Here is a 14,327-nt window from a genome sequence, read left to right as displayed (position 1 = left end):
CAGTGAAGTTATGTGGCAGAGCGGAGAAGTTCTGGATAGATTCCCAGCTTATTTTTCTTCTACAGGGGAGACATTTACCTTCATTGCCTCCAACAAACATCTACCTTTTCAAAAAAGGCTGAGCTCCTTTTAGTTGAATAAATGCTAAATATCTTTCTTTTCTATCTCTCTTTACGGATGTGTATTTCAATCAATAAAGCTGATCAATTGTTGGAGCAGCACTGTATATGACTTGTACAAGACTTGTATATGGAGCTGAATGGTACCGCAGCCACAAACTATAGATGGTGAGCAGGCTTTGGGGATCCAGGAGGTGAGTTATTCAATGCAGAATTTCCTGCCTCTGATCTGTTTTTGTAGCCACAGTCGGCTGGTCCAGTTAAGTTTCTGATCAGTGGTAAAACCAGCTTTATGAATCTATGGGCTCTATTTTACTATTTTAACTCTAAGTGCTGGGCGGACTTGAAACTGGAATGAGGGGCCATGGAGGGATGGTGGGGTGCATGACATGGCATGGGTTTGCAATGGGTGGAGCATGGGAGTATGTAGGGGTAAGGGCTGTTTTTTTTGTATTTTTTAAAGTTATTTCAACAAAGCAGAAAGACAGGCCTTCTGCCTCCACCATCACATATCCAGCAGCCTTTATACTCATTCTGGGAGCGATAGACCCAACCTCTAATTCAGCCCACCAACTCTCCCGGGATTAGAATTCGAACTGCAGGCAGCCAATTTTTAAGGTAGGGTTCACATTGTGGGGAATTCTCCCATTTAAGGAAGCAGAGATTGTGGCACCAGCTAAAAACAAAGGTATTTGCACAGACTTCTGCGCATAGTAATCATAGAATCCCTACAATACAGAACGAGGCCATTCAGCCCATTGAGCTACACTAATGACAATCCCACCCAGGCCCTATCCTTGTAACCCCATGTATTTATCCTGCCAATCCCCCGGCATTAAGGGGCAATTTAGCATGGCCAATCAACCTAACCCGCACTACTTGGACTATGGGAGGAAACCAGAGCACCCGGAGGAAACCCATGCAGACACAGGGGGAATGTGCAAACTCCACACAGACACCTGAGGCCAGAAGTGAACCCGGCTCATTGGAGCTGTGAGACCACAGTGCTAAACATAGCGCTACTGTGCCTCCCCAATATGGAAGGTTTTTCAACCTGAGTAAACCACAAAGCTCAAAATGGATCATGGAAGAATTTCTAAATTATCATTTGTTTTCAGTTGACTGCAAGAAATACTCACTATCATGATATGCAGATCAGCGCTGACTATAAAGCTTCCATTGCGAACAAACAGTATTATCATGATCTTAAACAAAATAAGAAATGTGAAAGAAATGTGGACTTACGCTCTGAATTTGTGTCAATGGATATAGGCTTTACTGGTTTTCCTAAGGAAACAAAAATGTATTATCATCAGATAGTAATTGGAAATGGTAATTAATAGGATTGTTAATTCCCTCGGAATGCAACAGAAATATTTTTAGTTTCCAGATTTTCCTGCCTCTATAATACTTTAGATTTAGTGGTTAATTTCAGTTAATTATAAGGTCCCCGGACAGCAGACAGGAAATCTATTACATCAACAACTACTTACACTCATGTAGCACCTTTAATGTACTGAAATATCCCATGGTGCTCCACAGGAACGTTAGAAGAACAAGCATGACATTGAGCCACATCAAGATGTATCAATTGATTAAAAGGAATGTCTCTAAGGAGTGCATGTAATAGAGGTGGAGGGAAGGCATTCTCAAGCTTGGAGTTGAGGTAACTGAAGGCACGGCCACCAATGATGGAGCAATTGTAATTGGGGATGTACAAGGTATGTCGGGTGATTGTGAGGCTGGAAGAGATTCCAAAGGGAGGAAGGTGGGGACGAGGGAATTGAAACAAGGATGAAAATTTTAAAATCTAGGCATAGCTTGATCTGGAGCCAATGTAGATCAGCAAACATGGAGGTGTTAGGTAAATGGGACTCATTGCGAGTTATGACACTAGCTTCAGAGTTTTGGATGAATTTAAGTTCACAGAGGATAGACTGTGAGAAACGAACCAGGGTTGCATTGGAATAGCAGAACCTAGAGATAACAAAGGCATGGCTGAGGGGTTCAGCTGCAGTTGAGACAAGATGGGGGAAGTCAGACAATGTTACAGAGGCAGAAATAGACAGTCATGATAATGGCACAACTCTGAAGTCAGAAGGTTATCATAGCATCATATTGACACCAAGGCCTAATCTCAGTCTGTTGCCATAGAGAGGGACAGAATTGGCAGTGAGGGAATGGAGTTTAGAGCAAAAACCAAAAGCACTGACTTCAATCTCCTCAATATTGAAATGGAGGAAATTTCTGCCCATCCAGTACTGGATGGCAGATAAGCAGTCTGATCATTTGGAAACAGGAAACATTGGAAGAGTCGAGAGACGGGGCAGTGAAGTAGAGTTAGGTACTGTCAGCAGATATATGATAACTGACGATATGTTTTCAGAGGATGTCATTGAGGGCAATGCATAGATGGGAAATAAGAGAGGGCCAAGGATTGATCCTTGGGAGACACCAGAGGAAATGGTGTGGGAGGAGGAAGAGAAGCCATTGAAAGTGATTCTCTGGCTATGATTCAATAGATAAGAACGTAAGAATGTTGGTCAACTGTGGAAAGTCTATAGAGAAGGATGGTACAGTCAAACTCTATCAAAGACTGCAGACAGGTCAGAAGAACAGGGAGGGCTAATTTATCTTTGTCACAGTCACATAGGATGTCAGTTGTGACTGATCAGAACCATTTCAATACTCTGGCAAGGGCGGACACCTGATTGTAAAGATTTAAGAATGGGGTTCTGAGAAACCTGGGAACAGATCTGGGAGGTGACAACACATTCAAGGACCTGGAGAGGAAGAGGAGGTTGGAGATGGGACAATAGTTTGCCAAAATGTTACTTATTTCAGGAGACAGGGATGACAGCAGGTTTCAAGGAGAAAACAACATCTCAAGAGACAGAACTATTTACCACATCTGCAACATGGAGGCCAGGAGCTAAAGCTGGGCAATCAGCAATTTAATATGAACTAGATCAAGGGAACAAGAAGTGAATCTTACGTGAGCTCAGTGAGAGCATAAGGGGAGATCGGAGAGAAACTAGGGGAGGGTACTAGTTCAGGGTGAGAGCAGTTGGAAATATTAAAGTGTTTGGCCAGATGGGCTAGTGGAAGGGAAGGACACAGTACAAGTAGCTGATTAGGCTATCTCATTCACAGTGATATGAAGTCAGTAAGCTTCTTGCTTCAGTTGTTGGAAATAACAATGTAGGGACAGGGAGGAGGGTTTTAAGAAGCTCATTTGAAATACAGGAAAATAACCAAGGTTCATTTTTGCATTTCAGGATGACGCTGAAGAAGTGAGCAGCTCCAGCAGATGCGAACAGGAATCAAAAGTGTTTTAAATGGTCTATCCAGATTTGCCAGCATTAGTTAAACCAGTTGCCCACCACATCCTTTCAAATATGAACCTCTTGAACTTAGGGTTGAGCAGACGAGGCCCACACAAAGGGAATGGCCATAGTCAGAGAGAATAATGGTTTTACTGGGGACTAAGTTATCAAAGTTGGAGTTGAGAGTGCAACTGAGAAAAACAGTAGCTTTAGAAATGTCGTGGTGAATAGAGGGCCAAAGGCTGAATAGCTCAGTTGTAAGTGAATTTGGGACATGGATTGTTTCAGAAGGAGAGAGGTTGAATGTGGAAAGTGGGTGGAGTGGAGAATGATACAAGGAAATGATCAGAAATGGCCTTTTCAGTAATTGACAATAGAGCTAGCAAGACCATGTGAAAGGCAAGGTCGAGGGATTGGTCATGAATGTGGGTTGGGGAGCTCAAAAGCAGGGAGACGGTGTGAGAGGACAATGAATTCAGAGAACAGAGAGCCTGATGAACTGAGATAGAGCTTGAAATTGCAGATGAAGGTATGTCATAAAGAGAAAAGACTGAACAAGGAAAATGGTGAAGATATCTAGGTGATCTTGAAAATGAGGTGAGAGGGATGAAACAAAGTGAGATTCTCAAAGGGAAAGAAGTTTCTAGAGGAGTATGGGGTCAGGCTGAAGTGTATCAGTGATGAGCATCACCCTATCACTTGGATAGACTTGGTAGGTTAGTATGGAAGATATAGTCAGATGGAGAGGCTTGATTTAGTGGCAAGATTAGTCTCCAGCTGCTGCACTGGGTAGGAAGGTTGATGAGGATGGAATGGGCAATTTATGTTGCTGTTCATCATCAGCCAGTGCCGAATGTTTCAGTAAACCTAAAGGATGAAACCAAGAAAAGCACAGAAGGAATCAAGACGCTGATCTAACAGGAAGATAAGTCTGGAATAGAAGCAGGTGAACAGGAGGGTCGAGGAGTACAGATGGATGGGGTGGGAAATTGGGAGAGCTGAGTACCTGAGAGTGAAAGGAGGCAATGGAAAAGACCCTACGAGGGGTTAAGAGCCAAGAAGGGAAAAAGAACAAATGTGGAAATAGATTGATGGATTTGGGTCCCAAATAGATCAAAGGATCCATTCAGAATGCCAATGTTAATGGACTCAAAGAGACCTCGACTTTCATAGGTCTGCTTACAAAAAAAAGGATACAAAGAACCATGAACAATAGGAAATAGATAATGATAACAGGAAGGAGTTTAGAGTAGGCAGCAATTCCAAGATGAAATAATGATGACTCAGATAGGAAGGAATCAGTATGAAGTATCAAAAGAAATAGAGACCGGGATTCCCCGATCCCATCCCTTGCCCACCCCACTGCAAGTGAGAATAGAGTATTTGGCATTTCAACCAAAACTCCATTCATTCTGGCTGGCACTGGAGAATCCCAACCGCGAACGAAGATGGAGATTTTCGGTGAGACTCTTTTCTATTATCATGGGCAAAAGAGTAACAAGGGAGAGAGTAGAGCCTCTTAAGGATCAACAAGGTCATATAAGTGCAGAACAACAAGAGATGGGTGAGATCCTAAATGAATATTTCTCATCAGTATTTACTGTTGAGAAAGGCATGGATGTTAGGGAACTTAGAGAAATAAATAGTGATGCCTTAAAAAGTGCACATATTACAGAGGAGGTGGTGCTGGAAGTCTTACAGCACATCAAGGTATGTTAACCTTCAGGCCCTGATGAAGTGTATCCCAGGATGTTGTGGAAGGCTAGGGAGGAAATTGCAGGACCTCTAGCAGAGATATATTCATCAATAGCCACAAGAGAGGTGCCTGAAGAGTGGAGAGTGGCAAATATTGTACCTTTGTTTAAGAAGGGCTGCAAGGAAAAGTGTGGGAACTACAGGACAGTGATCCTAACATCTGTAGTAAGTTGTCAGAATTCTGACAGACAGGATCTAGACATTTAGAGACGCAAGGACTGATAAGGACAATCAACATGGCTTTGTGAATGGAAAATTATGTCTCATGAATTTGACTGGGTTTTTTGAAAGGGTAACCAAAAAGGTAGATGAGGGCAATGCAGTCGACATTGTCTGCACCAACGTTAGCAAGGCCCTTGACAAGGTACCTCATGGCAGGTTGTTGCATAAGGTTAAATCGCTCAGGATGCAGCGTGAGGTAGCTGATTGGATACAGAATTAGCTTGCTGACAAAAGAGGATTGTTGTTTTTGAAACTAGAAGCCTGTGATGAGCAGCATGCATCAGGGATTGGTGCTGGGTCCACTGTTATTTGCCATGTATGTTAATGATTCTGATGGAAATTTAGGAGGCATTGTTAGTAAGTTTGCAGGTGACTCCAAGATTGGTGGCATAGTGGACAGTGAACAAGGCTATCTAGGCTTGCAACAGGATCTTGATCAATTGCGCCAGTGGGCTGATGAATGACAGATAGATTTTATTTCAGATAAATGTGAGGCAATGCATTTCGGTAGATCGAATCAGGGCAGGACTTACTCAGTTAATGGGAGAGCATTGGGGAGAGTTATGGAACAAAGAGATCAAGGGGTACAGGTTCATAGCTCTTTGAAAGTGGAGTCATAGGCAGACAGGGTGATGGAAAAAAACATTCAGCTTGCTTGTTTCATTGGTCAGAACATTGAATACAGGAGTTGGGGTGTCTTGTTGAAGTTGTGCAAGACATTAGTAAGGCCATGCTTGAAATATTGTGTATGGTTCTGATTACTCTATTGTGGAAAGGAATTATTAAATTAGAAAGAGTGCAGAAAAGATTTAGTAGGATGCTACTGGGACTTGATGGTTTGAGTTAAAAGGAGAAGCTGAATAGCCTGGGACATTTTTCCCTGGAGTGTAGGAGGCTTAGGGGTGATCTTATAGAGGTCTATAAAATAATGAGGGGTATAGATCAGCTAGATAATCAATATCTTTTCCCAAAGGTAGGGGAGTCTAAAACTAGAAGTGCATAGGTTTAAGGTGAGAGGGGAACAAAGAACAAAGAAAATGCCGTTCTGCGATCCTCACCCGCCCCAATTTTGAGGTGGGTGTGCCTGTAAAATCAGGGCCTATAATTCTCTGCCTCCTTTCACTTCTCCACTCTCAGATACTCTGCCCTCTCAATCCCTACCCCACCCCTTCAGTACCCATTAATCTTCTTGATCGTGTACAAAGCTGGGTGAAGAGTGATGTCCAGCAGATGTTTGAGGATATGATGGGAATGAAGATCCAGGAGGTGTACAGTGTCAGTTGCAGGACAGAACAATAAAGGCAAAGTTGGAGGACTCCACTGTGTGACACTGCCTCACTGTAAACCAGCGCAAAGAACTGTACATCTTATACAACAAATCACACCATTAATTGGCTCATTCTCTGTCAATCCTCCCAATTCCTTCTCAAATTCCTCTTCTTCTCCCAAGTAATTCAAGCTGGCAATCTATTCCTTGTCTCCACCCCTCATCCACCCACCCACCTCATCCAACCCCTCCCCCCACCACCACCACCACCACCACCTTCCCTTCGGTTGGAGTTGGAACTCTCTCTCTCTCTCGCCATCTCGGTTTCTCCCCCACAGCCTCCCTCCCTTTGTTCCCTTTCCCCTTCCCGTGTTCAGCTTGGCACACTTCGCCTCTTGTTCTCTTCCAGTCTCTTCAGGCCAGGCTGAAATTCCTTCCTCTCCCAATCCCAGCTGGCATTCCCTCCTCCCCTACTCCAGTGAAATCAGGGAAAGCCTCTTCTCCATCTCAAGGTCTCATTTCGAGCTTTTAGCACTTTCATTTGCATCAATATTCCTCTTTCTTCATTGCCATACATTTGTACTTCATCTTCCTCTTCATGACTTCCACTACTTGTCTTTCACTCTCCTCATTTCAAAGCCATCCATTCCCTTCCCACCCACCCCCACACTGCCAGGCACAAACAAAAACCTCCTGCTGATTGAAAATATTTTAGCTGCTGAACACAATGAGGGTTCCAACAAAGATTCTCTCAAAGATACATTGGCCAGATTCACTTTACATAGTGAGACTGGGTTAAGAGTGTCATTGAGTAGGCAGAGATCTACTGAATGCTGCTTTTCATCAGCAAATATTGACTGCCAGTGTGCATATTTAATGGTTAGCGGGTATAAGGTCGTCAGAAAAAATTCCTCAAATGGCTGCTTACTGGCACTTGGCAGCAGCAAGCAGCTTTTGTAACCATAGCAAATCATTAGTAATAACTAGTCCTAAGCTTTCTGTCCACCACTGCAACAAACAGTGACATTTAAAGAGCTAATACAGTATAAATCACAAATACCATCGCCATGTCAGTCACTATGGCAACTTAAAGTGCTATTTCAAATGACCTTAGGAAGGAAACAGCCCCTAACAAAACCCCACTGTGAAAATTAGATCCATTTTGAATAGATCTGGAAAGTGTAACTTTTGTCAATGTACATGCCCCATAGAAAATTGTTGAATATTGCATTTCTTTCCCTTATGAGCTGCACCAGTGAAAATGCATTCATACTCCCCACAAATAAGCCAAGTGGATTTTTCTCAGCCCTGACTTCTCTCCTTTGTTGTCTTTCTTAATAATTGTGCAAGCCTGGAAGTTATTGAGACAGATTATATTAAAAATTTAAAGGGCACATTTTAAATTTCTCTCTCTCATATTTTAGTATGGTTATTAACCTCATCATAAAAAGCATGACTTAGAGTCATAAAGGTCTACAGCATGGAAACAAGCCCTTCGGCCCAACTTGTACATGTCATCTTTCTTTTAACCACCGAGCTAGGCCCAATTGCCAACATTTGGCCCGTATTCCTCTATACCCATCTTATCCATGTAATTGTCTAAATGCTTTTTAAAAGACAAAATTGTACCCACCTGTACTACTACCTCTGGCAGCTCCACTCATATTCAGGACCCTATTGTGTCTCTCCCCTCTCAACTTAAATCTATGCCATCTAGTTTTAGACACCCCTACCTTTGGGAAAAGATATTGACTATCTAGCTGATCTATGCCCCTCATTATTTTATAGAATTCTATAAGCTCATCCCTAAGCCTTCTACACTCCAGAGAAAAAAAACCCAGTCAATCCAGCATCTCCTTATAACTCAAACCATCAAGACCCAGTAACATCTTAGTAAATCTTCTTTGCACGCTTTCTAGTTTAATAATACTCTTTCTATAATCGGGTGACCAGAACTGTACACAGTATTCCAAGATGGCCTTACTAATGTCTGACTAATAACTTCAACAAGGCATCCCAACTCCCGTATTCAATGTTCTGACTAATGAAACAAAGCATATCGAATGCCTTCTTCACCATTCTGTCCACCTGTGCTTCACTTTCAAGGAGTTTTGAACCTGTACTTCTAGCTTTCTTTGTTCTATAACTCTCCCCATGCCCTACCATTAACTGAGTAGGTCATGTCTAGGTTTGATCTACCAAAATGCACCACCTCGCCTTCTTCTAAACTATTTGCCATTTGTCAGCCCACTGGCCCAATTGATCAAGATGCCATTGCAATCCTAAATAACCTTCTCCACTGTTCAATCTTGGTGTCATCAGCAAACTTACTAACCATGCCTCCCAAATTCTCATTAAATTATTAATATAAATGACAAATAATAGTGGACCACCACTGATCCCTGAGGCACACCGCTGGTCACAGGCCTCCAGTTTGAAAAACAACCTCCACAACCACACTCTGGCTTCTGTCATCAAGTCAATTTTGTATTAAATTTTGTACAAGTCCATGTAGACAACATCAACTGCACTCCTCTCATCTACTTTCTTGGTTACCCCTTCAAAAAACTCAATCAAATTGTGAGGCATGATTTTCCACTCACAAAGACATGCTGACTGTCCTTAATCAGTCCTTGCCTTTCTAAATGCCTGTAGATCCTGCGTCTCAAAATACCTTTCAACAACTTACCCACTACAGATGTTAAGCTCACCGGCCTATATTTCCCAGGCTTTTCCCTGCAGCCCTTCTTAAACAAAGGCACAACATTTCCCACTCCCCAAGCTTCAGGCACATCACTGGTGGCTATCGATGATTCAAATATCTCTGCTAGACAACCCTCAATTTCCTCCACAGCCTCCCTCAACGTCCTGGGATATACTTCATCAGGTCCCAGGAATTTAGTTATCTTGATGTGCTTTAAGACTTCCAGCATCTCCTTCTCTGTAACATGCACACTCCTCAAGGCATCGCCATTTATTTCCCCAAGTTAGTAAATACTGATGAATAAATATTCATCAGCAATTCAATCAGTAACTTCTCCATTTAAGCAGGAAAGAGGAATGAAACCTTGTATTTTAGTCTTTTTCACTAATATCAGACATCTCAAAGTACTTTACAGCTTATGAAATACTTTTTGCTTGTAGTTACAGTGTGGTGCAGGAAACTTCATAGCCAATCTGCATTCAGCCAACTCCCACAAACAGAAATGTGATAACAGATAAGCTATATTTTGTGATACTACTTGAGGGATAAATTTGACCAGGACACTGAGGGTAACTCCTCTGCTCTTTTTCTGAAAAAGTCCCATTGGATCTTTCACATTCACTCGAGCAGGCAAATGGGGCCTTGGTTTAAGATCATAAAATCATAAGAAATACGAACAGGGGTAGGCTGTTCCTCGAACCTGCTCAGCCATTCAATATGATCATGGCTGATCCAACATTTCTCATGTCCACTTTCCTGCCCTTTCTCTGTAATCCATGATTCTCTTACTAATCAGAAATCTATCTATCTCAGCCTTAAATATTCAGAAAGGATTCTGTTCCCATAGCACTCTGTGGCAAGGAGTTCCAAAGGCCCATAACCCTCAGAAGAAATTTCATTTCATCTCTGTCTTAAAATGGCATCCATTTTTTCTGAAACAATGCCCTCTGGTCTTAGATTTTAAAATGCACTGAAGCATCCTCTCAGCTTTTACTCTGTCAAGCACCTTAAGAATCCTTTATGTTTCATGAGATCACCTCTTATTCTTTTAAATTCCAATGAGTACAGTCCCAACATGTTTAACATTTCCTCATAAGACAAGCCCTCCATACCAGGGATCACTCTAATGAACCTTCTCTGAACTGCCAATGAAATAATGGATGGGATTCTCCGATCCCGCTGCTGTGAATGCTGGCAACAGTGGTGAGCTGTACAACGTTAGAAAATTCCGGCCAATATCTTTCCTTAAATAAGGGGGCCAAAACTACGCACAGTACTCCAGATGTGGTGCCACCTGTACAGCTGCAGCAAGACTTTTCTACTCTTTTCCTCCAGCCCTCTTAAAATAAAGGCCAACATTCCATTAGCCTTCCTGATTACCTGCTATACTTGTGTGCTAGCTTTCTGCGTTTCATCTACAAGTACTCCCAAGACCCTTTATATTTCAGCTTTCTGCAGTTTGTCTCCATTTAAATAATTCTTTTTTTTTTGTTCTCCCTTCCAAAATAAATAACTTCACATTTTCTCACATTATACTCCATTTGCCAACTTTTTGTCTACTTACTTAACCTATGAATATCTCTTTGCAAAACGTTTGTATCCCTCTCACAACTTGCCTTTCCATCTATTTTTGTGTTGCCTGTGAATTTGGCTACAGTATATTAATTTCCTTTCTCCAAGTCATGAATATATATTGTAAACAATTGTGATCCCAGCACTGATCCCTATGGAACCCCACTGGTTACAGGTCACCAAACTGAAAAAGAACACCTTCTCCCCACTCATTGTTTTCAGGCTATTAGCTAGTTCTCTATCTACACCAATATACTACCTCAAACACCATGAGTTCTTATTTTACGATTTAACTTTTGTGAGGTATCTTGTCAAATACCTTCTGGAAGTCCAAATACAATACATCTGTTAGCTTCCCTCTATCTTTTTTGGTTGACATTTCCTTGAAAATCTCAAAGAAGTTAGTTCGACATGATTTCCCTCTCATGAAGCCATGCAGACTCTGCCTGATTAGATTATGATTTCCCAAATATGCTGCTATTACTTCCTTAATAATTGATTCCAACATTTTTCCAACAATAGTTGTCAGGCTTTTGCCTCCTGTTTTTTGCCTCTCTTCCTTTTTGAGTAAGGATGTCACATTGGCAGTTTTCCAATCTTCCAGTACTTCTCCAGAATCTAAGGGTTTTTGGAAAATTACAACTAACGTATCCACTATCTCTGTAGCTATTTTTTTCAGGATTCTCGGCTGCAAGCCATTAGGGCTAGAGGACTTACCTATCTCTAGCCCCAGTAGATTTGTCTAATAGTACTTCTCTAGTGATGGTGATGATACTTCATTCCTCGCCCATATTCTTTAGTTTTAATGGGTTGTTCAAAGTATCTTCCAAGGCAAAGACTGATGCAAAATTTCTGTCTAACTCCTCCACCATTTCCTTGCTCCCCATAACTGTTTTATCAGAAATAAGGCATCTCCAAAAGCATCGCATTTCCTCAATATTATACTAGAGTGTCACCCTTTGTTTTGTGCTCAAGCACTGGAGTGGGACATGAACACAGAACCTTATGACTCAGAGGAAATGTGTTACTGGATCATGGCTGATACAAGTTCTATTCAAATGTTAGTCATTGGTACACAGTATCCTAAACCTCCTTGATAAATCATGTTTGCAACACTTGGCGTTCCTGATCAAGTTTGAAACATAATTCGTTCGAGTTTTAAATATAATTCAATGTGGTATGTTAAAAGTTGAGGAAACATTTTATCCTTGCCTTTTTTAATTTTACAAATCCAATCATGTATGCTTTCGCAGTGTATGTCATTCCATTGCATTTCATAGCCAATTCCTGCTTCAGCACAGTTCTCAATCCCACGAAACTGGTTGGGTTCTCCAGGATTCCAGTGCAGAAAATCTACCTGTAACAATGACATAAAGACTGCTGATCCTAATCAACAATTGGAAACAAAGTCAACCTAACAATAGATCTACTGAGTTAGCACCATAAAATGGTAAGTAAAGGTAGTTCACATGAAGTAAAAAGCCTAAATCTGAAGTTCCATTGCTTTGGATGGACCATGATAAATAGCAAATGGGAATAACATATGCTTAAAATCAGCAACAGTTAAAGAGATTTAAGGTGTTGTTACATTGTATTGTGTCACTACTTTGCACCAATGTTGCAATAACATGTAAATATTGATTCAATGCAGAATTAAATAGTCAGATGCCAGAGTGAAGGGCAGTTAGACTCTTTGGTCAATTCAGGCCTTGAAATCCCATTTGCACTGCATTGGACAGAACTTGCATGACCCAGGGCGGTGGAAAGCAGGTGTATACGGCTGATTTTGGGAGCCAGCCAGTCCGAAGCACTGGAATCTCCGGCTGATAAGGCGCGGTTTAATAATGACGTGGGTATGCCGGCGTTGGACTGGCGTAAACACAGTAAAAAGTCCGACAACACCAGGTTTTAGTCCAACCTATTTATTTGATAATATACTCACAAGCTTTCGGGGTTAGCCCCTTCGTCAGGTGAATGGAGAGTTCTGGCCTCAGACAGAGCATATAAAGCACAGACAGTTTAGAGATTACTGATTAGAATGCGAATCCTTACACCTAACCTGCTGTTCAAGACCTGAAGTGGCTGATAATGTGAGTGGAAGGAGCACTGATCACAGTTTAAAGAGATGTGTATTGTCCCCAGACAGTATAGTGAGTGAGGTTTTGCAAACCCAGGCAAGTCACGGGGGTTACAGATAGTGCGACATGAACCCAAGATCCCTGTTGAGACCGTCCTCATGTGTGCGGAACTTGGCTATCAGTCTCTGTTCAACGACTCTGCGCTGTCGTGTGTCGTGAAGGCCGCCTTGGAGAATGCTTACCCGAAGGTCAGAGGCTGAATGCCCGTGACCACTGAAGTGTTCGCCAACAGGAAGGGAACAGTCTTGCCTGGTGACTGTCGAGCGATGTTCATTCATCTGTTGTCGTAGCGTCTGCATGGTCTCCCCAATGTACCATGCTTCGGGACATCCTTTCTTGCAACGTATCAGGTAGACAATGTTGGCCGAGTTGCAAGAGTATTTACCATGTACCTGGTGGATGGTATTCTCACGTGTGATGATGGTATCCATGTCGATGATCCGGCATGTCTTGCAGAGGTTGCTGTGGCAGGGTTGTGTGGTATTGTGGTCACTGTTCTCCTGAAGGCTGGGTAGTTTGCTGCGAACAATGGTCTGTTTGAGGTTGTGTGGTTGTCTGAAAGCAAGAAGTGGGGGTGTGGGCATAGCCCTGGCGAGATGTTCGTCTTCATCAATGATATGTTGAAGACTCCGGAGAAGATGTCGTAGCTTCTCCGCTCCGGGGAAGTACTGGACGACGAAGGGTACTCTGCCCACTGTGCCCTGTGTTTGCCTTCTGAGGAGATCAGTGCGGTTTTTCGCTGTGGCACATCGGAACTGCCGATCTATGAGTCGAGCACCATATCCTGTTCTTATCACACTATCTGTAACCCCCGTGACTTGCCTGGGTTTGCAAAACCTCACTCACTATACCGTCTGGAGACAATACACATCTCTTTAAATTGTGATCAGTGCTCCTTCCACTCACATTATCAGCCACTTCAGGTCTTGAACAGCAGGTTAGGTGTAAGGATTCGCATTCTAATCAGTAATCTCTAAACTGTCTGTGCTTTATATGCTCTGTCTGAGGCCAGAACTCTCCATTCACCTGACGAAGGGGCTAACCCCGAAAGCTTGTGAGTATATTATCAAATAAATAGGTTGGACTAAAACCTGGTGTTGTCAGACTTTTTACGCGGTTTAATAATACAGCTGTTCACAAATGGCAGATGTGTGCAGCACCAGAGTTGTATCTTTTTAGTACTCAGCAAACTGCAGCTGCAGATTGGCAAGTCTCCAGGTCCAG

The 14,327-nt window shown here is 42.3% G+C and overlaps 1 protein-coding gene across 1 annotated transcript in view; it reads right to left on the bottom strand.

The window, feature by feature from the left end:
* Positions 1-14,327, bottom strand: part of mrc1a (mannose receptor, C type 1a) — a 136,334-nt gene that overhangs the window by 36,405 nt on the left and 85,602 nt on the right. The window contains exons 15-16 of the mRNA XM_080217211.1: positions 12,178-12,322; positions 1,365-1,406 (exon numbers count right to left, since the gene is read on the bottom strand). Of these exons, the coding sequence (XP_080073337.1) occupies positions 1,365-1,406; positions 12,178-12,322 (187 nt within the window). The remainder of the gene's footprint in view (positions 1-1,364; positions 1,407-12,177; positions 12,323-14,327) is intronic.

The sequence above is a fragment of the Carcharhinus amblyrhynchos genome, chromosome 2 (assembly GCF_965287045.1).
Source record: "Carcharhinus amblyrhynchos chromosome 2, sCarAmb.v2.hapA, whole genome shotgun sequence".
Lineage (NCBI taxonomy): Eukaryota > Metazoa > Chordata > Chondrichthyes > Carcharhiniformes > Carcharhinidae > Carcharhinus > Carcharhinus amblyrhynchos.
This window is presented reverse-complemented; position numbering and strand designations above follow the sequence as displayed.